This window comes from Stegostoma tigrinum, chromosome 13 (assembly GCF_030684315.1).
Source record: "Stegostoma tigrinum isolate sSteTig4 chromosome 13, sSteTig4.hap1, whole genome shotgun sequence".
Lineage (NCBI taxonomy): Eukaryota > Metazoa > Chordata > Chondrichthyes > Orectolobiformes > Stegostomatidae > Stegostoma > Stegostoma tigrinum.
The window spans coordinates 50432432-50459874 of NC_081366.1; the positions used below are offsets into that span (position 1 = coordinate 50432432).

General features: G+C 40.4%; 1 protein-coding gene across 4 annotated transcripts in view; it reads right to left on the reverse strand.

Moving 5' to 3' along the window:
• Positions 1–23588, reverse strand: part of sh3pxd2b (SH3 and PX domains 2B) — a 266404-nt gene extending 242816 nt beyond the window's left edge. The window contains exons 1-2 of one of the 4 annotated variants that reach the window (XM_048543297.2): positions 22892–23588; positions 14144–14224 (exon numbers count right to left, since the gene is read on the reverse strand). In XM_048543297.2, the coding sequence (XP_048399254.1) occupies positions 14144–14224; positions 22892–22963 (153 nt within the window). In that variant the 5' untranslated portion in view covers positions 22964–23588. The remainder of the gene's footprint in view (positions 1–14143; positions 14225–22891) is intronic. The other 3 variants (XM_048543298.2, XM_048543299.2, XM_048543300.2) reach the window with 3 other exon arrangements.
• Positions 23589–27443: the final 3855 nt, after the last annotated feature.

Consider the following 27443-nt stretch of genomic DNA (forward strand, 5'->3'; position numbering starts at 1 on the left):
TGTGGGAAATATATCAGTCTGGATTGGAAATTGGCTTGCTGAAAAAAGACAGAGGGTGGTAGTTGATGGGAAATGTTCATCCTAGAGACCAGTTACTAGTGGTGTACTGCAAGGGTCGGTGTTGGGTCCACTGCTGTTTGTCATTTTTATAAACGACCTGGATGAGGGCGTAGAAGGATGGGTTAGTAAATTTGCAGACGACACTAAAGTCGGTGGAGTTGTGGATAGTGACGAAGGATGCTGTAGGTTGCAGAGAGACACAGATAAGCTGCAGAGCTGGGCTGAGAGGTGGCAAATGGAGTTTAATGCAGACAAGTGTGAGGTGATGCACTTTGGTAGGAGTAACCGGAAGGTAAAGTACTGGGCTAATGGTAAGATTCTTAGCAGTGTAGATGAGCAGAGAAATCTCGGTGTCCATATACATAGATCCTTGAAAGTTGCCACCCAGGTTGACAGGGCTGTTAAGAAGGCATAGAGTGTTTTAGCTTTTATTAATAGAGGGATCGAGTTCCAGAACCAAGAGGTTATGGTGAAGCTGTACAAAACTCTGGTGCGGCCGCACTTGGAGTATTGTGTACAGTTCTGGTCACCGCATGATAAGAAGGATGTGGAAGCTTTGGAAAGGGTGCAGAGGAGATTTACTAGGATGTTGCCTGGTATGGAGGGAAGGTCTTAGGAGGAGAGGCTGAGGGACTTGAGGCTGTTTTCATTAGAGAGAAGGTTGAGAGGTGACTTAATTGAAACATATAAAACAATCAGAGGGTTAGATAGGTTGGATAGGGAGAGCCTTTTTCCTAGGATGGTAACGGCGAGCACGAGGGGGCATAGCTTTAAATTGAGGGGTGAAAGATATAGGACAGATGTCAGAGGTAGTTTCGTTACTCAGAGAGTAGTAAGGGAATGGAACGCTTTGCCTGCAGCGGTAGTAGATTCGCCAACTTTAGGTACATTTAAGTGGTCATTGGACAAGCATATGGACGTACATGGAATAGTGTATGTTAGATGGGCTTCAAATCGGTATGACAGGTCGGCACAACATCGAGGGCCGAAGGGCCAGTACTGTGCTGTAATGTTCTATGACATTCAAAACAGCATTTCCAAAATGGCATGTGAGTTGAGCTAAATTATTAGATAAGCTACCCGTTGAGATAATTGCTGAAGTGTTTACGAAGTTGAGCTTTTATGGCTAGTTTTGCTTTTGACGGAGCCCAGAAATTTGAGTCACAGTCTAAGGATCTGGCATAGGCCATTCAGGTCTAGGATAAAGATAAAACTTCACCCACTGTTGAGACTATCGAATTCTCTGCCACAGGAAGTGGTTGAGGTCAAAATATTGAATGTTTTCACAAAGGAGTTTTATTTAGTTCTGAGATGAAGGGATCAAAGGGAATGTCAAAAGTAAGAACAGGATACTGAGTTAGCCGATAAGAGATAATGACACTGAATGGTGAAATAAGCTTGAAGGGCCAATTAACCTATTCCTTACTTCTATTTTGCACATTTCTATGATCTGCAGGAAACTTCTTTCAGAAGAAAGAAACCCACGTGAGAAAGGCAGGTTAGCCTGAACAGAATCCAGGCCATCAGAGCTGTACTGAAGTCTTAAGCTGTTGTAGCAATTCAAGTACATAAAGAAAAACAAAGTGCTAAGCAAAAGTCATCCCTCTGGGATAAACAGTGAATATCTCATCTGGTAAAATGTTCAGAAGGGAACACTTGCAACCATGTAGGTTTAAGAAATAAACTTTAAAGAGCAATACTTCATTGTGGTAGAGTGTCTGTAAGGGATATTGGTTTGTTTCTTCTCTCTTCTATTCAAAAAATTATTTTATTTTATTTAAAATGCATTGACAGCCTTGTGTGAACATGTGCAATGAGTGGACACCACAATAACAAAATTGCAGGAATAAAACTTATGGTCTATCAAGCCCAGTTTCACTCTCTGGAATTGGATTTGTCAGTATAACCATCAACCAGGATCACAACATCAAATATTTCAACATTTTAAAAAGTCCATTCCCATCTCAGTCATCTTCAGTAGACTTTGAACGTTTTTTGTAAAAACAAAAGGCACCTTTTCAATCCGGATATTACAATACAATATTATATATGTTGATCACCTTCGACAATCTTGTTTCTAGAAACGTTATCTGCCAGGGTTCCACTTGTACTCATCAATTTATTTCGTGCTACATCAAAGACCATTGGAATTGTGAAAAATTCCACGTGTGGGGCTAGTTGTACCACTTCATTCAAAGACTTGCTAAGAGGTTTTGTAAGCAGATGAGACCACCAGTAATCTTGTTTTAAACTACCCACTCTCATTTCACATGTTGCACAGCAGCTATTCTACTCTATTTGCATTCTGCATTTTTTAAGCATGTAAACGTAGATGGGCTGAGTTATCTTGTGTGCTGTCACCCAGTTATTATTTTTAAAACTTCGTAACAACAGAGAATTATGGGCATCTAACATGCTTCCAATATCTGACTCTAACAGAATTTGAAGTTCATTGATCTAAAATCTAGACTGTATGAATCAATTTCAAGCAAAAACTGAAGACATCAAGTTTCTGCCTCTAAAAACACTTCACTTACGGAAGTGTTAGAAAAGCTGTCATGGTGAGGAGAACTGCAAAACGCCCAAACCGCAACAAAGTAATCCTGTGCTTCTCATGCACAGGAAACAACTTGGACAAGACAGGTTCTTGGATGGTCAGGGAATCAACATATCTCTGCTAAAACCTTAAATTCAACATATCCTGGAACGTGTACTACCGAATCCCACGCAAGACAACGACTCACATAACTCTACACATTCTCCAACTCAACCCTACTGACTCAACCACCCTGACAGCTAGTCCATCTGCGACCAAGAGCTGACTCAAAGACAGATTCGTGAGCATCCGCACTCTGTATACTCCAATTAAACTACCCTCTGGTTGCTAGCCATTCAATTCCCCTTCCCACTGGCTTGGCAACATGTACATTCTGGGCCTCCTCCAATGTCACAATGAGGCCACATGAAAAATTGGAGGAACATCAATTTATGTTCCACCTCATAGAATTCAATAGTTTCAAACTCTCCCCACCCCATATCCAAAACTCCCTCTCAGCCCTGCCTCTTGACCTGACACATGTCCATCGTCCTCCTCATCTATCCACCCCATCCTTTCCATTGACTAAACTCCACAACCTGCATCCACTTATCACCACCCCACGTGCCTTTGCCCAGCCCCACCTCTCTCCGTCTATTTATTTCTGAGCTCCCTTTCCCCCTTCCCAGTCCTGAAGAAGGGTCCTGACCCAAAACATCGACTTTCCCGTTCCTCTGCTGCCTGACCTGCTGTGTTCCTCCAGCTCCACAATGTTCTTGCTATCTACCAATTTTCTTCACATAACCGTAAGTGATATGCAATAATATACAAACATATTTTCCTTGTGTGTCTTTGTAAACAATTTTACATTGTAAATGCTAAGAGCACCAACTGCCCACAATAAAATGTGGAATTGTCAGTCTTGTTGATTCTGAGTAGGTGTTTAAAGCCCCTGCTGCAAAATATTTCAAAGGGTCAGCCGTTCATCTCCTTCTGTCCATTGCTAATCCAATCCCTGCCATAGAAGTGGTGGATGCCCACTAGGCTCTCCAGTCGTAGACTTAATTAGGCAGTTAACTTCCTCAGTAAGTGACAACTAAGGGCCCCAACCTGTGCCCACTGTTGTCAAATGCTAGGCAGTATAGGTTGCCCAAAATAAGCAACTTTTTTGAAAGAGCTCAGAGAAAGGGTTGCACATCAAATGAGTGGTTACCCTGTGGAGAGAGGACACCAACCCACTAATATTTGTTCTTTGCCATCTGGCTACCACACCTCCCCCCCGCCCAACTGTGAAATACTTGTTCCATTGCCAACTTAAAAGCACTGGAATTTGTCTCACTCTGGTTACCATCCTTCTCCTTCCAGGAGTTGGTTCCAGTTGCCGATCCCTTACCATCCAGTCTTTTGGCTGTCGTGACACAATTCCTTCCACTGAATCCATGGTTATGATAGCTTTAAAAAGGTGAGGGGAGTGGAAATGGAGAGATCACAATGTGATAATCACGTACTTCTCCATTTTTCAGCAGCCTGATGACTTTTGGCAGACTATTACACATATCACACTACTGTGTGTATGCCCTCACAGTCAGATTGCATGTACATAGTTCCATGTGAAAAACCCCTCTTCATTTTCTGGCACAGTTTCCATATCTGACATCCATGGGTCTAGCCCTTCAGCAAGCAAGCCTTTTGAAATCTTTAGCTAGTACCACTAGCTCACGGCCAACACTGACTGCTAGGTCAACGAATAGCGGAGGATCTGTCCAAAGAAAATATTTACAAATATTGTGGCATTACACAAAAGTTGCCCTCTCTACAGTTTAAACATTCAGCTCAGTACATCAACTTTGTCTGTCCCAAAATAAGTTGTCCATGATTACTGTGGGGGTCCGCGAGCCAATCAACTCTGGGGCAACTATTTGGATGCAATTTTGTTAATCATCAAGCCAAGGAAAAACATTTTTCCACAAAAGCAAAATCAAGTTTGATCTCCAATTTCAGTGAATTTTAACTCACGTAGCCTTGAACTCAATCACAAGGGACAGAAAAGGCTAAAGTTCAAATCACAGAGTTAGCTAATATCAGCAATAGCAGAGATCAAAGATCAGGAATTGACTTCAGCATGCACCCAATCACCTTCTGCCCTCGTTGCCATCTGGTGACTGATAGTGCTACATCCATGTGAGACAATAAGGTGGAGGCATGAGCAAGAGACTTTCATGCTCCCTTATTTTCCATTAGCCTTTTTGCCTTCAACGTCCAGCCCTTACAAAAGTAGTACACAGGTGAGGTACAAGAGTGAAACTGATTCTCAATGACTGACAATGGGTCACCTCCAGAAGGAGGAACAAGGAGAGTAAAAAAAATTGAAATTACAAATAGTACCTTCACTATTACAAAATATTACATGTCAAAACAAATTCCACAAATGCTGTTTACTAATCAATCCTCAGTTAAATTATGAGAAACAGGGGATCATCTGTTAAAATATCTGAATGAATGATTTTATTGTCACATGTATTTTACGATGAGAAAAACATAAAACAGTGAAAAGCTTTCATTCATTGCCATGATCTGGTGCCAGTTTGAATAGTTTAAAGGATACGAAAAAAAATGAAAAGATACAGCTTAAACAGAAGTTCACCTACATTCTATTGTCTCCTACACAAGTCTTAAGCTGGCTCAGGGCCACTGTCACCATCGAGGCCAGACCCAATCAATGTTGAAGCCATCATCTTTCACTGCAGTGCTGATTCTCCTCTGCTGTCACTTGCGCCAGGCCCTCCAATGTCGGAGTTGTTTCCACCACCGCTTCAGTTCCAACACTGCAGACCCAACCAGTGACAAATTCCCCAATCCTCCAATGCCATCTTTAGCTGTGAGGTCAACACTGTTCATGTCATCTCTGCCAACACAGCAGTCATTGATTCGAGGTCCCATGCTAGCCCCAGAAAAATAAGGAAGAGCTCACTTGAATCCATGCTGGGCTCACTCTCCTCTGTCAATGCTGTCCAAGCTCTTCACAGAGGAGCAGAGGTACAGAAGGTGAGAAAGAAAACAAAAATGAGAATAAAAGCGAAAAGAAAAGTAGACAGTGAGGGCGAGACCCAGGCTCAGGAGCCCTATTCCGCCACCATCTTGGAACTTTTTAGATGTAATTAGTGGAAAGAAATAATCCCATGGTATTACTTCAGTGAATAGATTATTTGATCATTTTACAGTGCAGTTTCTAGGAGCTTGCTGTCTACGTGGCTGGCCAATTTACAGTGATTGCAACTCAAAAATACTTAATTTTCTGTGAAACATTGTTGATGCCCTGTCATCATGAAAGGCACTACATAATGTTAGTCATTCTTTCAGTTAGATAACAACTGGCATTTGCCTGCTGGTTAGGGGCAGTGCAAATATAGCCACCTCTTAATTTGTATCAAAGGTCTCTTACTTATTCAGACTTTCAATGCAAGAATCAACTTGCACTAAATTGGACAAAATTAAAACATTCATCCCTCTGCTGAAGTTAATCAGATCACAGAAAATAAAACTTTTCTTTTGAAAAGTAAAGCTGTGTCTTTGTAGGTTGTGTATTCCAAAGCTTCATTCCTATTCTTAACTTGATTCTCCAAACTGCCAAAACAGATGTAAAATTCCATGATAAAAAGTAATGGTTCTGTAATGTTGAAGATGCAACGAGCCTCAAATTTGATGATGACAAAGTCTTCAGTTATGAAAGAAGTAGTTTAGCACAAGGTCCCAATGGAGACAAATGTGTCATATCTGGCTTCTGATAGCTGTTTCCAATTATGCCTAACTAGTTTATGTAACTTGTATCATTGCTCTTATGCAATAAACTACTTCTTGTTGCTAAGGCAAGTTCCTCTGTGCAACAACACTCCATAGCGGTTTATTCTCAACCACTGCTAATTAATAGGTCCTTAGATTTAAAACAGAAAAGAAGATTGATGGACAGGACTCAGCTCTAGCAACAAGCTATTAGTGATTGGTAGTGCAATATATGATATCACATCCTTATTAAGATGGTTGCTTAAAGCATTAGACTATCCAACAAGTTGATCTGGCATTAAGTTTATGTTCCAGCATCGTGAACATGAGGCAAATTTAAAATAAATTTTCCTCAAGTTTGTTGTTTTAATTTAGCCAAACTGCTACCCAGATCTCAGCACCATTTATTGCCAAGGTAACTTGCCCACCATGTTAAAAAATGGGCAAAGACAAATGTAAAACTGATTAACTGCAAATTTCTGAATAGTGGGACGGTACACATCCCCACACACCAAACATACTTTATTTTCCTTACTGTTCCATTTTTCTCCTTCACACTCTTGCCAAATTTTTAAAATAAAATTTGATCAATAGTGATGTAGTTTCCAGATCACATCAACCTTCACAACCTTTCAGAATTTTTGTTACTTTATGTCTAGCATTCCGGGAAGCACCAAGATACCAGTCCCTGTTCTAGCTACTTGCATTGGCACGTCCTGCTCTTGTACAAAACCAGTTTTTAAAAAACGCCATCTCTTCAGAGACAAATATTTAAGCTGCCAAAATTTCATTGCATCTCTTAACATAATTAGGCCTTAAAATTATCACACAATTGTCACATTCTTTCAGCATTCTATAGCGTGTAACAATATTAGCACCTTAAAATCTCTACTATTAAATATAGCCTTAAATAAAAGTTAGACAGCCCTTGTGGGGGCACGATAATAAAACGAAACTTATACTGTTAATGCAAATTTACAGAACTGTAAATCAGAATATCATGACTTGGGGTGATATTGCATCTCAGCTGCTGCGGTGCTCTTTAGCCTTTAAAGGCCTCTATTGTGTCAGTGGGCATCACATGTTCCTCTCAATGGACATCCAAGCACTGATGTAACTCAAAAGAGGTGCAGAGTATAATCCCCTCTGTGGTCTGCTGCCTGGATCTGTTGATGACCACTTTGGCCAGGGCTAGAAACAGGCCTGCCTCAATCTGAAACAACCAAACAATGGACTGGAATAAAAAGAGCAATGCATGATAACCAGGTCCATCAGATGAAAATTTAACATAATTATGTACTGACATTCTGCCTGCTACTTTAACACCAGTAATAACCTATTTAACTAGTGGATATGAAATCATACAACTGTGTTTCACAGGTGAGGGGCAACTTGATACAAAATTACAAGAGACATGCATTGAATGGATAGCCAGAGTCTTTTATTCAGGTTAGAAATGTCATTTACTAGGGAATGTATGTGTAAAGGTAAAAAGGTGTATGCTTAAAGTAAATATGAGAGGCAACTTTGTTTTTTAAACAGTGTGGTAAATGCCTGGAATGTGTTGCCTGAGGTGGTGATAGGGACAGATACAATAGCAATGTTTAAGAGGTCTCTTATTGGATACATGAATAGGCAGGGAAGGGAGAGATAGGGACTGCGTGGAGGCTAAAGGGGTTTTAGTTTAGAAGGGCACCACGTATTAGCTCAGGCTTGTTTGGCTGAGGGCCTATGCTGCGCTGTTCCTTGTTCTAACCATGTTAATGTTATTGATCCAACGCCTGATTACCTTTTACATTTGGTTGCATCAATTTCTTTCAAGGCTATGTATGGTAAAGTCTATAGCATAACAAAAATTGCCAAACATACATAAACTAGAAATTCCTTGACAGTCAAGCAACAGTTTAATTACTTTCCACATCTCTTTCAGGTTTTGAATTGCATCTTTCAACTCACGATAAGCAACGTCTTAGATTTTCCATTAATATTAGGAATATATGTCAACATCGCTCTGTTTTGGGGGCAGTTTTGCATTCTGCATCTGTACCTAGTAGGATGTGATGTAAATGATTAACTCCATTTCACTCAGTCTCGCACAGCTGGCACAGAAAGGAGATATTTGTCTTAAAATATTTGCTCTCGCGTTTCAGGGGCAAGCACTGACACGTGCAACAAACACAACTGCACAGAAAATGTTTATTTCATCATTTTATGTATTGTTCTATGTCATTTCCTTTTAAATAATGGCAATATTATTGCTATTCATTTATTTTACTGTTTCTATCACTCCTGAACAAGTTCACACAAGTACTCCACTCCATACTGTGGTCTTACATTGACTCATCTCTCGTCCCTTGTCTTAGTGGTTATTTCTCATGCACAAGCTTGGACAACAAGTTTTAACAGATAAAGCAATTTAAGAAACCATCATGGTAGAGGTAATTTCTGTCATAACATGTTATCCACAAAATACGTATTTATCAAGTCATTGGATAGGTCTTAAGGGTGAGGATGCAGACTGCAACAGACACTGAGAACACTTGTTATTGCTACATTATCAATAGCCCACTTGCCAACATTATGATCTGTATGTTTCAGCCATCCAAAACAGACACTCTCTGATCTATCACGGGAGCCTAGTTTAGAAATTGTTTAAATTATTAACTGAATTCACAGATCCTGATCCGTGACTATGTTTTAACTGGAGTTAACTATACAGAAATTGTACTGGCAAGGATAAGGACAGAAATAGAAATGATGGCAGGCTTTGGCTTTCAGATTAAACCCAAAACACATATTTAAACTTTGATTTGTAAGTAGCATGTTTAGGGAGTCCAGAATGTTTCATGGTTGAATTAAGATTTTAGGCTGGTGCTGCTACTAAACTCAAATAACTGAAAAGTACTAAATCCATTGTTGCGTTCTAACATCTGAACCATACAAAGTGCTATAGATGTCGGAGACATATTAAATGAGACTCAAAGCCTCTGATCTTTTGGCTATCTGTTTTGACACAAAATCACCTCTGCAAATGTCATACAGAAATTCATTAAACCACTGTTGGAACAAGTTCCAGAATTTGAAAAAATTGCAGTTTTATATCAACCAAGATATGGCAAAATCTGAATTCAAATAATTAATGTATCCAAAATAGATATCCAAAGTTCATTGCTTACAATTTCGCTCTACGCAATATAACTAGGCAAGTCCGTACATGAAGGGGAGGTGATAGCCTGGTGGCATTGTCACTGGACTGTTAATCCAGAGCCCCAGATAACATTCAGGGGGTCCATTCTGGGTTTGAATCCTGCGATGGCAGATGGTGGAATTTGAATGCAATAAAATATCTGGAATTACGAATCTAATGAAGACTATAAATCTGTCGTTGATTTCTAGAAAATCCCATCCGGTTCACCAATGTCCTTTAGGGAAAGAAACTGCCATCCTTACCTGGTCTGACCTACACGTGACTCCAGAACCACAGCAACGTGAGTGACTCTGAATTGCCCTCTGGGCAATTAGGGATAAGCAATAAATGCTGCCTAGCCATCAATGCTCTCATCCCGTTAATGAATAAAGGGGGAAAAAAAACATACTTACTTTACCAAGGAATTACAGTTTAAAATAAAGTATTGAAATTTACAACATGGAACATATTGTCCAGACTGGGGCCACTTGCTGCTTCTTAATTTCATCGCAAGTTTTACAAGCTGATGCTTCATTACTTATTACAAGGCAGGTCATCCCCTTAAAACGAAAGAAAAAAAATCATATCCTATGAACTTATCCAGTTTCTCTCAGCTTGGAAAGATATCACAGGTATGACACCCTAATAGCCAAAAGAGGTATCCCATTCCAGAAAAAAATGACAACCAAGGGTTTAAAATCAAAACTACTGGCTCGAGGTCTGTAAGATAAATCAAAAGTAAAAGATTTCCTTGGAATCAAAAATCGATGAATTGTCATGAAAAGCAATTTGGACATCCAGAAGGAGACATGACAAACAATGGCCCATCAGTAGCAAGGACAGAGGAATTTCAACACAAAGCTGAGAAACAGATTTCTGAAACATTTTCTCAGAAAAAAACAAAGTTAATTATGCCTTCCTTTCAGTGTTTGCACAATAATTATCCACCCAAACACTTAAAATATACATGTTTAATACCTTGACTATAGATGGATGTTTGCCAAACCCGTATTTTTGTTTACCTGTTTCTTCAGAATGAATGGAATGCTTATTATACACTAGTTATTGTTGAGAATGCTCAAACAGTCAAAAATGTTGATAATTACTACATTGAACAATGTAATTATTTTATGTCACATTGGAACAGTGTGTGTCTTTGAGAAAAAGTGTAAAATGGACAATACTGAATCAACAGCCCAACTTACATATTTCCTAATACATATTTCATCATCATAGAAAGAAGACTGCCAATTTGTTAATGTCCATTTACTTACTTATAAAGGACACAATCTAATCCATTGCTTTCAAAAGGTGTAGGAATTCTAAATGAAAGACGTACTTTCCCACCTTCCACTTTTTCCATTCCCACCCCACCCCATCCCTCAATTTTCTTTGTCATCTGATTGCACCAACTCCCTCTCTTGCCTCACTGACGTGATTTTTTTTTAAATCAGGGAAATGGGTAGTAATTTTCTGCAGGAGAGGAAGGGAAGCATGAGAAAAGCAAATAAAAAGGCTTTTTTTGAAGGAAAAGAAGAATGCTATGAGGTAGAATTTAAGTTAAACAGCTACATTCATAATGAGCTACATTTTCCCTTCAATTTTACTTCTTTGTAAATTTTTTTTTAAACTGAGCAATATCTGGCCACATGGTGTTTTCCTTAAACTCATGTTGATCTGAAGAACAATGTGGATAATGCTAACAGCATTGCGCATGACGGTACACAGGCAGAGGACAGTTGCCCTAATTCTAAGCATAGCAAAAACACACTGCAGCAAATCGCTGATGGAAGGCAGCTAACAAATATAACAGTGAAGCTGTTGGGTGCATCCAGGATACCATCTGGAGAAGATTTGCAGCATTGTTCCAAGTTGCCTACCAGATGCTTACAATAATTATATTAATGTCGCTCTATTTGTTCCAAAGATATGAGCAGCACTGCCAAGACTATACATAGTGTCTCAAGAAGGTAATGAGGGGCTTTTTCTTTCAATTACCCAGGCCTTAGTACTTTTGCTTTCATACTTGTCTTAGGTGCTAAATTCCAGAATGTTGGCCAAGTGACATAGAGGAACAAGGTACATGTTACAAGTCAGGATGTTGTACAAGTGAGAAATATGGAGGTTATGGTCTCGTCTTTCTTCTTGGTACACTGGAGAAGATGCTGCTGAAATGTTTGGTGAATTGCTGCAACAAATCCTACAGATCATACATATACAAGCACTGTACTTCAGTGAGAGAATGGATAGATCCTTTTGAATTTAAGTTCATTTTACGGTCCTGAAAGCTCCTAAGCACATCCACATGGGCTGTGTTTCTGTGAGTAAAGCCAACAAGTTATCTTATCTTAGCATGACGAAGGCATTGATAGACAACCATCTGTCCTATTTCAGATCATTAGAATTTATACATCGTAAACAAACAACCTGTTTATTTAGTTAAAAAACCTTCTGTGACTGTTTTCAGAAAGAAATACCTGTGGCTTGTGTGAACAAATCTGGATTTGATGGACGAAGGCAAGAGGAAGAAGGAGAGGTTAAAGATCGCTGTCTCCTTTATTTATGTATTTGTCATTTGATCATGTCCACAAGAATTGTTATACATTATCAAATAGGAGATTCCCATGATGGGGAAAGATGGTATTTCTTTCCTTGGTAATCCAGCCACTGAAAATACACAAGCCACATATATACTATTGGAATAAGCACCTCCTGGTTAAAGCAGATACCAGGTGACATTGCCAAGCATCACATAAATTTCATTGTGTCCTTCACCGGACCAATATTCTGTAATTCAGGTATGACAGCAACATTACTATATGGACTCAGTAGTTATAAGTATAAGCTCACCAATATCTCCAATGAAAGTAATGGTAGACTATAAGTGTGGCTTTGCCAGTGCTATCCACACCATGAATTAGTTTAATACAAGACTCACCCGACTCTGGCTAAATAATAACTTTCCTTCCTACATTAAAACACCAACTACTCAAAGTATTTCATGGTTTTTAATGTGAGCACTCAGTCGCCCTGTGGGCATGAAATATAAATTCCAGTCTTTTCTTCTTGAAATCAGTTTCAACAGTTTCATTGCACAACTCACTACCGTGGGACAAGGTTCAAATGACAACAATTATTTTAAATGCTTGGATAAGTCTCTTCAGTCATCATCAAAATTCCATATCCGTAACTCCATATCCCATAAATTTGATAGCTGCATGCCCATCTTAAATAGATTTTATTTTAGTTGCAGAAGAAACACTTATAAAACTACACAGGTAGTTCTGCTAAAACACACATTTCGTTAACGTGAATTAGCTGTAATATGATTGATGAATAGTAGACGTTGTTTGGGTAACATGAACTTTCTGCTGTACAGGTATAGCAATTTTCTATAGCAATTTCCCTATAATGCAGTTTTCAATGGCACTATTTTCTATAGCGTGAGATCACACAAGAATGCAACTAACGCATTATAGGAAAGCTACTTGTATTCAGAAGTTAATCAATATGGTCATTTTAATCCTATTAATCCAACCTTTGTTTTCTTTTTTTAATTTTAATAAATCAAATTTATTAATTTGTATGAAGTTTTGTACTTGGCTATGCTGTGTTCTCCGTCAGCTGGGGAGAGATCTGGAGAAGACAGTGTATAAAGCTGCATTGCTTGCATCACAGACGTTGTGCCACAGGTTAGTAAGGCAATAAAAAAAGTAGCAGACCAACCACAGCTCTATCTCTAGAGGGACAGAATTGAAAAATAGGGCAATGCAAAACCTGCACAAGAGCATTGTTAGGACACATTTAGAAACCCATATGCAGTTCAAATCATCATATTATGAAAAGGATATACAGCTTGTGGACAGGGTGCTGAGAAACGTACAAGGATGATGCCAAAAACACATGAGTGTACACATTAGCAAAGGATCAACATCCTGGACGTATTTTCACTTGATAATAGGCCAGGAGGTGACATAATAGAGGTCTGTGAGATTCCGAAAAGCTTTGACACAGTGGATACAGAGGTATTGTTTCCTCTTGTGGGAAATAATGTGACTAGAGGCCACATCAGTATAAATCAGTCATAAAGAATCTACTATGATAGTCAGAAGGAACCTCATTATTCAAAGAGTGGTGACAACATGGAATTCACTATCACCAAGAGTGGTTAAAGTAAACATTGAAGAAGCATTTAAGGGAATGGTAGATAAACATAGAAAGGCAGAAGGAAATTGAGATTTGGGTTTGGATTTGTAAAGTTGTGATAGGAAGCTTGAGTGCAACACAGACACTGGCATGGACTGGTTGAACTGAAAGGCGTGCTCTTTTGTCCTTTTTTAATTTGTAGTGACCCTGTCACAATATTACTTGAGTTCTGCATGCATAAAGTCAATTTTCAGTTTCAGTTCAGAAAACGCACAGCCTTCATTATAGAAGCCAACCTTTGTGTTGAAAATTATTCAAAGTAAAGTACTGGACAGGAGATGGAAATTTAACAATTACGTTCATATCAAAACTCAGAACATTGATTTCTAACTTCTATCTTCACCATTATTCAGTGGTTCAAATCGAAAACCTACCTGCAGATTGAAGAATCTGCTGTACCGCCTGTAGATAACCTCTGTGGAACCACTGGACCATGTGACTTGAATAATGTAAACCTGAAAGAAAAGAAAACCTTATCAGGAAGAAGAATGATATCAATTTAAGATGATGTATGTTAATGTCCAGCATCATTTCATTGAGCTACACGCCAACTCTTTACAAATGTAACTGCAAACATTCAATTTCATTCATAATGTTCATTCCCTGAAATGGTAGCAACTAGGTTACCTGCTCTAGGCCTTTTACAATGATGTTTGCTGAATGTTTGGGACCTCTGGCCCCTAAATCTCTAGATGGCAACAGCATGGTCTTCACAGCATCTCTCTCCTTGGTGGGCCAAAAACTGGAAATCAGAATGGGGCTAATAATCCTCAAAACTGTGGCCCACAGTATCTGCAGGAGGATAGCAGAATCCTTTGGAATACATCAGTTCCTCACATCCAACAGATTTTCATAATCGCTGAAGTTCTGTTTTGCTTTGGAAAATCTTTGCCCACGTAGTGCAGGATTCTTAACACTAGAGACTAAATGACTTACACCACAGTTTCAAAACCACTGGTTCAGTTGCTTCCAGTATTTTTCACAGAATGAGTTGAGATATATCGATCTCCTGGTGGATAAACATGGGATGCATACAAAGAAGATCCGCATCTCAGATCTAACATCAGATCTTAAGCCTTTGACATAAGACCTGCATATTAATAGAGATCAACAGCTAGAGGTTTAGATTCCTTGTACAAATTCAGGGCTGGCATGGAGTGAGGGAATGGGGATTCAGTGAGGTGGTGGCTAGAGGGGAGGAAAGATAGATTCATGTTCAGTATTTACTCTACATCGCAACCAGTACAATTGAATCAGCAAACTCTGTCTTTTCAATGATGGACCAGATTAAGTTTATGGATCATCTCCATAATTACTATTCTTAATAAAATTGGAGGAAAAAATCATTATAAAACTTATACATTCATTATTTTTATCCTGATGAAAATAGCCTAAATGACAAGTTAAAAACAGTCTGCTTTTATACTGAATTATTTAACCTTAAACACATTTGTCCTACAACAAAGCAACATGACAAAAGGATCCCATTAACTGCGAATGGAAAGAAATACAGCGAAAAATTGTTGGCATGATTGGAGATGAGGAAATATATAAACTTGAGTAAATACAGTAAGCAGGTTTAGTGACACACATGGTTCCTGAGATTGACTGCAAACTTCCTGCTCCTGATCTACAAACAGCTCTGGTACATTTACAAGTATCAAGAATTGGTCATTTTTTTCCGTTATTCTTATTAGGTGTCCTAAAACATCTGTGGCACACATGTTGTGAATTGCAGATTGTTGAATACTTTGCAATATACCTCAGCAGGAAGCATTGTGAATTAAAGTACACGATGGCAAAGCAGAACAGATTGAGATTTCCATTGCTGAGGCCATATTAATAAATTAAAGAGTTAAAATTTAATTAATAATCAACTGTCTATATTAGTAAATTATTATCTTTAATCTCTTGTGTTGTGATTTCATCAATCTCAATGGAGCTGGCGAAACAGGGCTGTCTCAGTCAAAAGACCTCAGCAGTCACTAAAAACCAGAAAATATGAAGGAGTTTTAAAGCCACATCCTTTCAGGTTCCAGTAAAATGAAGTAATGACCCCTATGTTGTAATTAGGTGGTTGGGAGAAAAATCCCTGACAGATTCTATCAATAGCTCTCACTGAGTAATGGGGAACGTCTACTGGCTAGCAATCAACTTTCCATACTGTGACTAGATGATTATTTTAAGGGCCACAGACTGAGAGAAGGAGGTAATTTAAAAAAAAACGAGACTGTCACACAAAAGGACATCCTGCCACATACAAAGACTGCTGACAAGGTAAAAACCCTCTGATTATTCAGCAATCTGTATAGAGAGGAAATCAGGGTCACCCTATACCTTCACTGAAAGTGGGAAAGACACTAGCACTGGAAACTGGGATATTTTAAGCTTGGGCCTAAACAGTATTCAGATTTGTGGCATGTAGTTACTTCTGTGATATGGATAGCACTCTTGAGTCAAAACGTTATGGGGTTCAGAACCATTCAAGGACTTGGACACAAAATCAGTTCCAATACTTCAGCACTGGTCACGGGTAACACTTCACAGAAACCCCCCACACTCCCCCACCCCACCACCCTCTGTCCTCCCAGTTGGGCATATAAAGTTCCATGTTGCTGCGAATGCGAAGGTTTCTCCCGGCGTCCTGGCCAACATTCTTCCTCAAATCAACAGCACTAAAAAAGCATCTGGAAGATATTGCTATTTTGGAATGTGTGTAAATTATCTAGAGTGATGCCTAAATTACAGTAATAAACACACTTTAAAAGTATTTTACTGGCTGCAAAGTGCTTTCGGTAGCCTAATATTGTGAAAGGTATTATATAAATGCAAATGGTTTTTATTTGAAAATCAAGAGGAGCAGGCTCAATACTCTGTCAGGATTCAATATATCTCAAAGACAACTGTCCCAAATCAAGCACCCTCAAAGCAGAACATCAAGATTCAAACTAAACCTCCCTCTACACCCATCGTAAAAAATGTTGAACCTAGTTAAGGAAGAGTACCCTATAAAAATATCATGAGTTTGTAATTATCCCACATCAGACATATCCTAACTGGATTAAAATGACCTCACCCATTAACATGGGTTTAATCAAGTCAATCTCATTTCACCCAAGAACCTTATCCAACTGTGTTAGATTAAATTTCAAACTGGAATTCAAAGGACACCCAGTCAATATTCACTCAGGAGTTTGATTGATTATGCAGATATAGTCTGAACCTCAGGATAGCCATTTGGTGAAACGATTCCAGCAAACATGGTTGCCTATACTAAGCTGTTCCTGTTCAGAATTCACGCTGTGAAAATGGCTCTCTCCTTGTCCATTCTAAAATTTCTTTCACACAATAGTTGTTTCAAATTGGTGTATGCAACTTTTACTCTTAAGTCCTTGATATTATTTCACAGATGCCATATGAATGTAAAAAATGGTCTTAAAAGATGCTTCTGTTTTTAAAAGAACTGGAAATATCACTCTCCAAAACACTGCATTCATATCTGATAGAAGTCAAGGTGCTTAAAATAAGGTTACTTTGTTGTCTTCTAAAGGCTGAGCACAAAACTGAATATATCTTTACCGAAAATGACATAACAACACCAGTTAGAGAAGAGACATTGATTGTTAACTGCAAACTTCCAAAAGTCGCTGTCTGAATTGTTCCGCTCTATGCAAAAACAGTCTTACTACTGACATGAATTAATGACATGAAATGCTACATTTGTGCAATAGATAGAAACTAAACTGCCCACAGAAAGTGAAGTCTTGCAGCAACATGTAGAAGTATCTTCTTAAACAACTTGGTAATTATTCTGTTCTCCAAATCAACCTCTCTGGCACTGAAAACTAATCATTCCATTATTACAAGTGTGAAGCCTTCAGTTATCAATTGTTGGAGACTTTAAAAATGTCAGTTTTATTAAGTACTTTTTCTTTGCCTTGGAGAAGGATGGACGGCAGATGCTGGAAGCTAGAGTCAATAACTGTGAAGCTAGAAAAGTGCAGTCGGTCAGAGAGCATCCAAGCAGCAAGAAAGTCAATGTTTTGGGCCAAAACCTTTTCAGTCTTGACGAAGGGTTTTGACCAGGAACATTGACATTCCTGCTCCTAGGATGCTGTCTGACTGACTGCTTTTCCAGCTCTACTTTTATTAACTTTTTCTTTACTTCTTTAGGCATTCTTTCTTGTCTTCTATATCCCTTTCTGTAAAGGTTTCGAAATTGAATTCACCCACTCTACTTTAGACTTCCTTTGCAATCCTTGTACCATTTACTTCAAAACCCTTCAATCAAACTGTTTATGGTCAAGCAGTGCTTATCTTGGTTTACTCAAGTTCCATATGCACTGTTTTCCTACCGCACTGTTATCTAATTGCTCTTTCAGCAAAATCATTTAGAATTTGAACATAATTAGACAAATCCAACTGATGACAGAAGGCATCAGATGTCCTACTGCAGCAAAGTGTGGGCCATTAACTTTCAAGGCATTTCAAACAACTTTACAGCTCCTTTAACATAATGAACCATCCTGGTGCTCAATTGTGAGACAAAGTATGGCACTGAGCCATACAAGAACAATGAGGTCAAATTACTAAAAGCTTTGTTAAAGGCATAGTTCTAATGATTATATGAAAAGAAGCAAGTGAGATCATGAGGTGGAGAGGAGTGAGAAGGGTTCAAAACTTCAGGCCTAGGCAACTGAAAGTACCACAATTAAAATCAGGGGTTTACGGTGGTCAGAATTAGAGTACAGATATCTCAAAAGGTTATGGAGCTAGAGGAGATAACAGAAATAAGAGCATTGCCACGGGTAGAATTTTAAAACAAAGATGAGATTTGTGAAATCATACACCGCTGAAGCAAAAATCAATGTAGGCCAGTAAGCTGCGGTTGCTAGAGAAACTGGGTTTTCTGTGAGTTTAGACAAGGGTGGCAAAAAGTTTTGGATGGCCTCAAGAGTAGAGAGTAAAATGCTGGAAGTGCTTTGGAATTAATCAAGTTTAGAAGTTAAAGATACAGATGGTGATTTTAGCAGCTAATGGGACAAGTGAGGGATAAATTTAGAGAGATGGAAATAGGCTCTGTTATTGATGGTATGAATATTGAAATATTCACAATATTTTAATACTATCGAGGCAGAATTTACCAATAAATGACAAATGTAAAGAGAAGAAATTAACCAATGGCAAAGAAAATATAATTTCATCAAACTTGTATAGAGACAGGCTCCATATATTTCTCCATTTCATTTTTTTCCCCCCAAAATGCAGCGGCAGCTCTATGCACTTACTTCATATATTCTACATTCAGCTATAATCCCTGCACACTTACAAGGCAGAAGCCAAAGCAGTAGGCATTAAAAATGCCCAAAGCATTCAGAGAATGAGCAAAAGTGTCATTTCATTTCCTGCAAATAACCCTGAATCTTAGAGTTAACATTCATTTGGCACAGATATGGTTACTGTTGAGTTGTCATAAAGTTTAAGGCAACATTACATTTATTGTCTCAACAAAATCAGTTTCACAAAAATGCCTAATGCAGAGTACAAATTTCATTTTCATTCTAATAAATCCACTTCCTCAACCTACCACTATCCTTGACTTGGCAACCCCGGAAATTGTCCAAAATACTGGGGTGGCACAGTGGCTCAGTAGTTAGCACATTCTCTCCGCATCCACGGGGCCTCCAGGGGCTCCAGTTTCCTCCCCAGTCTTAAGATGTACAGGTTAGGTGGACTGGCCAGGCTAAATTGCCCATAGTGTCCAGGGATGTGTAAGGTTAGGTGGATTAGCCATTGGATATGCGGGGTTACTCAGATTGGGCAGGGAGGTGGATCTGGTTGGGACACTCCGAGGGTTGGTGTAGGCTCAATGGCCTGCATCCATACTGTAGCGATTCTATGATTTTACTGTGGATGCAAAACCAGGTCACAGGCTGAAATTGTCCAGAGAGCAACTCATCTCCTGAGCATTTAAAGCCTGTGCACTATCTGGGAGGTTTAAGTCAGGAGTAAGATAGATGCCTACCACTAACTTGGAGAGACGTAATTCCAAGGAATTCAATATAATCACAGGCATCTGGCTGTTGGATTTGCATCCCATCCAGTATGTTCAACATGCACTCCTTCCACCACCTGCATACAGTAGCGGTGTGCACCAGTTACAAGATGCACTGAAACAACTTGCTAAACATCCTTTGATAGCACCTCCCAACTAAAAATGACTGGCACCTAAAAGAAGAAAGGGCATATGGGAACAACACCAGCTACAAGCTCCCCTCCAAGTTGCTCACAATACTGGCTTGGAACTTTTAATCCAACTAGGATAATCTGAAATGGTATAATGACAACCTCATGCTTTGCTCCTTCACTAGGCTCAGTCATTTAATCTAGAATTTGATCCCTGACAGCACTACAAGAACCCCTACACCAAGTGGACTGCAACAGTTTAAAGAAGGGGTTCACCACATTCTCAGGGGTTACAAGGGAAGAGTAAGAAATGTTAGCCTTGACAAGGACACCAATGTCACATGAATTCAAACAAAAAACACGGATGATGAAAGGGACCGAAGCCCTGTGTCCATTTAAATGCTGCTGCTAACTCACTCTGAATCAGGAAGAGTGAAAAATAAGATGAGAATAAAATAGCAGCAAACATCAAACCTTCACTAGACCCCCTAACCATGCTCCCTCACTCCCCCCCCATACCAGCTTATTTTTTACTTTATTACTTCAAAGCAATCTCACCCCTGAAAAGGGGATAATGAAAGAGAATTTCATTTTAAGGCCAGGAGTGCAACATCACTGGAGGCCAACCCGCTGAAACTAAACAGTGACACAATGCAATCAGTTAAACCCAGAAAGGTATGATTACAATTTTGACCTCAATTCCACATTAAACTAGCTGTATAAATGAACACAGTGGGGATCCTCTTATGGCACAGAAGTAGTGTCCCTACCCTGAACCAAGATGCTTGTTTCAAATCCCACCTGCCCCAAACATGTGTAGTAACATCTCTGAACAAGTTGATTAGAAAAATAGGTGATACAAAAAATAAATCGGGGCCGTCTTGGAGCACAACAGTAGTATCCCTACCCATGGACCAGGAGACACAGGTTCAAGTCCCACCTGCTTCAGAGATGTGTAATAACATACCTGAACATGTTGACTAGAGAAATGTTTTTAAAAATACAATGAGAGCCCTCTTGTGGTGTGGTGGTAGAATCCCTGTTCTTCGACCAGGAGACCCTGGTTTAAGTCCTATCTGCTCCAGAGATGTATAACATCTCTGAACAGGCTGATTAGGGAAAAACAGGTTAAAAGAATACAATGGTCAGGAAACTACAAAATCCTCTTCCTCTATTAAATCAAATGGATAGGTTTGTCATTTTTGAATCTGCTTGCAATGCCTTAAAAGGGCTGTGAAAGGTTTCTAGCAAGTTTTCATCCAGCTGCACAGCACTAATGTGTCAAGTGCTGAGGGCCTTGATATTCTTATTTACCCAATAGCAAAAGTGGGTGAATGATGTAATTAAAGCTCAGATTGTTCAATTTGAAATGAAGCAACAATAACTGTGAATAAGATTTATACTGACATTTTCAAATGGAGAAAACCCTTCCAATACGTTTAAGAACCATGAACTATTTTCCACATAATCAATCATTCAATTCCAACCAGCAGCTCATCAAAACATTGACAATCTCCAGCTCCCAACAGAGTGAACTTTTGCTCAGAAATTGCTGTATGAGTGCCTGCCAAGATTTTACTGGCATGCTTGATCAAAATAATCTGGAAATTTTGCTACCAAGAGGTAGGGAAAATGTTTACTTGGAGCCCCCAGTAAAAATTAATCATTGTAATGCTCCAAAACAAGTGATTTAACTGAGGATGAACTTAATCACATGGTAAAACAGAAATATTAATGCTGTTTTTTTTTCAAAACATCTTAATTTTACAAGAAGTTCCTAAGTAGCAAACAATTGTCTTACCCATTTTAATTCCCAGTTTGAATTGTTCGCCTGTGCTGAAATCCCCCACTTTGCCTGAGACATAAAATTGGCCTCAGCGATCCAACAATCTGGAAAGACCAGGCAGGAGCAGTTTACAAATGAGGGGAGCATTGGCTAGCTCACATAGTGAAATATCCATCAACTCTGAATAACTGCTCATAAAAGATTGAACTACATGTAAGCCACCGATAACTTTGGAATGAATAATTACCATAACATGCTGCCGTCAGGCAATCAGGTAACGCTAACTATATACTTTAATGTAACTGGTTCATTCCCATGTGCGATTTACCTGTGAGGACATACCATGGATTCTACCAAAGGAGTCCCACACGTTTCACAAGATATTTTACATAGCTTTATTTTGTTTAAGCGATGAAAAGCTGATGTGACTTTAAAAACTCAGCTTTTGCAAATACAACTAGTTGCGGATTCTCCAGCATCTGCAGTTCCTATTATCTCTGACGTGATCACCGGTTCTTGGTTAGACACTACAACTCAGGGAATGGAACACTTCAGACAGTGAAATTAAACAGTAGGACCCATCTGGGATCATATTTTAAATCAAGTCCTGTTTTACGCTGGGTTGTACGTATCTATGTGCCTCTATCACAGTATCATCGAAGTTTGCGGTAAACTAACTGAAAAACTGCCAAGTGGCACATTTCCTTTCAATGCTGGCCGATGCTATTGAAATGCTTCGCTTCTGAAAAGCTTCATTTGTTACAAGCCTCTCCTCCTCATCCAGCCACAGTTCACAGTTCGCAGTTTATCAAATCTGCACTTTAAAGTGACCTGGCTTGTAAAATTACCCTGGTTCACACAGATCAGAGCTGGAAAAGCTAATCAGATGGTTATCATAATTATAAAAAAATCTAAAAACCGATCATTCCTTCTGAACTGAAAGTCAGTTTTGAATCACTATCAGTGTAATAGGTGCAACGCAATCGGGAGAACGTCTGATGCTGAAAGCTATCGATAAGGTTAATCGTTAAACTCAAAACCAGTTGCATTGCCCAAAACTAACCAGAGTGCTCCACAACAATGTTCTCTTTCTTCTTAAAAAACACTGCACAGACAGTTCGGTAAGTCGAGAAATTACAACCTCACGTACATAATGCTTATTCGGGATCCGTCTTTTCTGCACGTCCTGAACCTTCACGTCTACAATAGATGACCGAGGCATGATACGGCCCGATCCGATCCAAAACCCCGTACTGAAAAACCAGCTCCAGAATCTCTGCTACACTCTCCGCAATCTCTGCTGTACTTCGGCGATTCGTCATCCGCCGGCCTCGCTCACTCACTGCTCCCGATTCTTCTGCACTTTTCACTCTGCAGTGCCATCAGCCTCACTGTTTTGTTTCCACCCAGTCCGACTATAAGCTTTCCCAGAGAATAGTAGGCTAAAGAAAAACAGGCAGAGAATCCGCCCAACTACGTGACTGAAGTGCAGACCATTTCTTCATCAAAGGATCGCGTTGCTCTCGGAGGCTACCAGCTGTGGCTTGCTTCAATCTGATTACATTTCAGTAAAACAAAAAGGTCATTGACCTGAAATGTTTATTCTACTCTGTCTTCACAAATGCTGTCCTTCCAGTTTATATTTCAGATCGTCAGTATTAGGAAACTCTTGCTTTTGTTCGAAAATACGTTTGCAGCATTTGAGAAAGACAGCGCGCTGACCTCTTCTATTTATAAGGCCGATAGCACTAACTGCAGTAATAAAGCATTTTTCCTGGTGTCGGGATGAGTGTGGACACCCTCACAGTCAAGTTCTAAATGCGTTACTGAGAACTTATACTTCACAATGCAAAAACAAAATGACTGCAGAGTCAGCCATTTAAGTATACTCGAAGCTAATCTTAACCTTAGGAAACAGAAGAAGTGGAAGGTCATTGGGCTCATTGAGCCTGCTCTGCCACAAAACCAGAAATTGCTGGAGAAGCTCAGGTCTAACTGTGTCTGTAGGGGGAAAACAGAAATAACCTTTGGAGTTCAATGAGCTTTCTTCAGCCTTTTGGATGCCATCACAGCTACTTCACTTCAACATAACCCTTTCGCCCTTTGTAGACCAAAAACCTGTATAAATTAGCCTCGAACATACTCAGTGACTCAGGACAGACGATGACCTAGCCATATTATTGCGGGACTATTAATCCAGAGACCTAAACTAATGTTCCGAAGACCTGGGTTTGAATCTGCATTGACAAATAGTGGAACTTGACTTCACTTTTAAAAACACAGGAATTAAGAATCTAACGATAATCATGAAACCATTGTTGATTGTCAGAAAAATAAGGTTAACTAATGTCCTTTAGGGAGGGCTGTTGCTGTCCATGCCTGACCTGGCCTACATGTGACTCCAGAACCACAGCAATGTGGTTGATTCTTAACTGACCTCTGGGCAACTAGAGATGGACAACGAATGCTGCAAGGCCCCCATCCAATGAATGAATTTTTAAAAAGCCATTAATGCCCTTTGGGGAATAGAATTCCTAACACTAATACACCTCAAAGGATATTGTAAGAACTGCAGATGCTGGAGTCAGAGATAAAACAGTGTGGACCTACAGGTATATAGCAGGCAAGTTAACATTTAGGGTCAGAACCCTTCTTCAGAAATGGGGAGGGCTAAGGGAGCTCAGAAATAAATAGAGGAAGGGTAGGGTTGGGGAAAGTAGGTGGGATAGTGATAGGTGAGTGGCAAGTAGGCAGTGGTGGGGATTGGTGAGTGAGATGTGGGAGGGGTGGATAGGTGGGAGAGAAGATGAGATAATGGGAACTGCAGATGCTGGAGAATTCCAAGATAATAAAATGTGAGGCTGGATGAACACAGCAGGCCAAGCAGCGTCTCAGGAGCACAAAAGCTGACGTTTCGGGCCTAGACCCTTCATCAGAGAGGGGGATGGGGTGAGGGCTCTGGAATAAATAGGGAGAGAGGGGGAGGCAGACCGAAGATGGAGAGTAAAGAAGATAGGTGGAGAGAGTATAGGTGGGGAGGTAGGGAGGGGATAGGTCAGTCCAGGGAAGACGGACAGGTCAAGGAGGTGGGATGAGGTTAGTAGGTAGATGGGGGTGCGGCTTGGGGTGGGAGGAACAGATGGGTGAGAGGAGGAACAAGTTAGGGAGGCAGAGACAGGTTGGACTGGTTTTGGGATGCAGTGGGTGGGGGGGGAGAGCTGGGCTGGTTGTGTGGTGCAGTGGGGGGAGGGGACGAACTGGGCTGGTTTAGGGATGCAGTTGGGGAAGGGGAGATTTTGAAACTGGTGAAGTCCACATTGATACCATATGGCTGCAGGGTTCCCAGGCGGAATATGAGTTGCTGTTCCTGCAACCTTCGGGTGGCATCATTGTGGCACTGCAGGAGGCCCATGATGGACGTGTCATCTAAAGAATGGGAGGGGGAGTGGAAATGGTTTGCGACTGGGAGGTGCAGTTGTTTGTTGCGAACTGAGCGGAGGTTTTCTGCAAAGCGGTCTCCAAGCCTCCGCTTGGTTTCTCCAATGTAGAGAAAGCCACACCGGGTACAGTGGATGCAGTATACCACATTGGCAGATGTGCAGGTGAACCTCTGCTTAATGTGGAATGTCATCTTGGGGCCTGGGATAGGGGTGAGGGAGGAGGTGTGGGGGCAAGTGTAGCATTTCCTGCGGTTGCAGGGGAAGGTGCTGGGTTTGGTGGGGTTGGAGGGCAGTGTGGAGCGAACAAGGGAGTCACGGAGAGAGTGGTCTCTCCGGAAAGCAGACAGGGGTGGGGATGGAAAAATGTCTTGGGTGGTGGGGTCGGATTGTAAATGGCGGAAGTGTCGGAGGATGATGCGTTGTATCCGGAGGTTGGTAGGGTGGTGTGTGAGAATGAGGGGGATCCTCTTTGGGCGGTTGTGGCGGGGGCGGGGTGTGAGGGATGTGTTGCGGGAAATACGGGAGACGCGGTCAAGGGCGTTCTCGATCACTGTGGGGGGCAAGTTGCGGTCCTTGAAGAACTTGGACATCTGGGATGTGCAGGAGTGGAATGTCTTATCGTGGGAGCAGATGCGGCGGAGGCGGAGGAATTGGGAATAGGAGCAGATGCGGCGGAGGCGGTGGAATTGGGAATAGGAGCAGATGCGGCGGAGGCGGAGGAATTGGGAATTGGGAGTGAAGATGGACAGGTTGTGTCAGGTCAAAGAGGTAGGGATGAGGCTGGGATGCAGAGATTTTGAAACTGGTGAAATCCACATTTAGGCCATTTGAGCTGTAGGTTCCTGCAGCGGAATATGAGGTGCTGCTCCTTCACTTTTTTAGGTGGCATCATTGTGACCTGAAGGTGTTATCATTTGTGGTGAACAGAGCTCTACAAAACAGTCTCTAAGCCTCTGTTTAGTCTCTTTGATGTAAAGGCCACATCTGGAGCACTGAATGCAGTAGACCAAATTGATGGATGTGCAGGTAAACCCCTGATATGGAGGGTTTCTTTTGTGCCTTGAATGGAGGTGAGGGGGGAGGTGTAGGGACAGGTGCAGGGACACTTCCTGCAGTTGCAGGGAAAGGTGCCGGGGGTGGTCGGGTTAATGGGGAGCATGGAGCAGATGAGGGAGTCACGGAGAGCACAGTCCCTACGAAAGACAGATGGGGTGGAGAAGGCAATATATCCTTGGTTGTGGGGTCATATTGTAGGTAGCGGAAAATGATACATTGGATGTGGAGGTTGGAGGGGTGATATGTGCGGACAAGGAGGATTGTATCTTTATTTTTGTTGGGGGAGGGGGATGTGAGGACACCTCAGAGGAGATATTCCTTGTCATCGCTGAATTAAATGGGACATCCTTATTTTGTAAGTCTGGGTCCCTGAGCTTTAAACTTCACCATTAGGGGAAACATCCTCCCAGTAATTACGCTGCGAAGGTCTTTCAGGATTTTATGTTCTAATCAGATCATCTGTCATTTTGCTAGATGCTAATGAATATAGGTCCAACCTGTTCCTCATAGGATAACTACTTTTTCTTAGGAATTACCTTAATACATCTCTCACCTGTCTCCAAAGCAAGCATATTTCTCCTTAAATAAGGAGACCAAAACTGTACAAATTACTCATTAGGCCTCATGGACACTTTTGACTGCAAATTCAATGGCTCCCATTTCCAAGTATATTTAAATATCAGGAATAGGATTAGGTATTGTGACATACACTCTCCCATATTTGGTTAACATGACAGTGCTCATTATCTAGGATCATGTTCGAAGAAAGATCATTTGGATAGCAATGCAATTATTAGTAGCATATAATCAGCAACTGTAACATGGTATTATAAGTGTAGATGAGCTCAAGTCTTTACCTCCCACTAGCTGACTTTCATAGGTCTTGAGCACATGAATCACAAACAATAAGCCTTTTTGATAACAGTGTACAGTTACCACAAAAAAAATTGTATTTTGTTCTCCTCCCAGAGTAGCAGTAGATACATATGGATACTTTAATTTTGCAGCACAGTAACTAACAGGAAATGCATGGCTTGTCTGTTTTGGCTGTTTTCCATATTACAAATATCTACAGTATGGCAACCAACACATTAATTGGACCACTGACATTACAGATCAATAAATACGTCAAATTAAGATAACTGATCCCTACATTTATACTTATTCGGAGACTGTGTTCTGGATTGGGTACCAAAACCTCTCTCG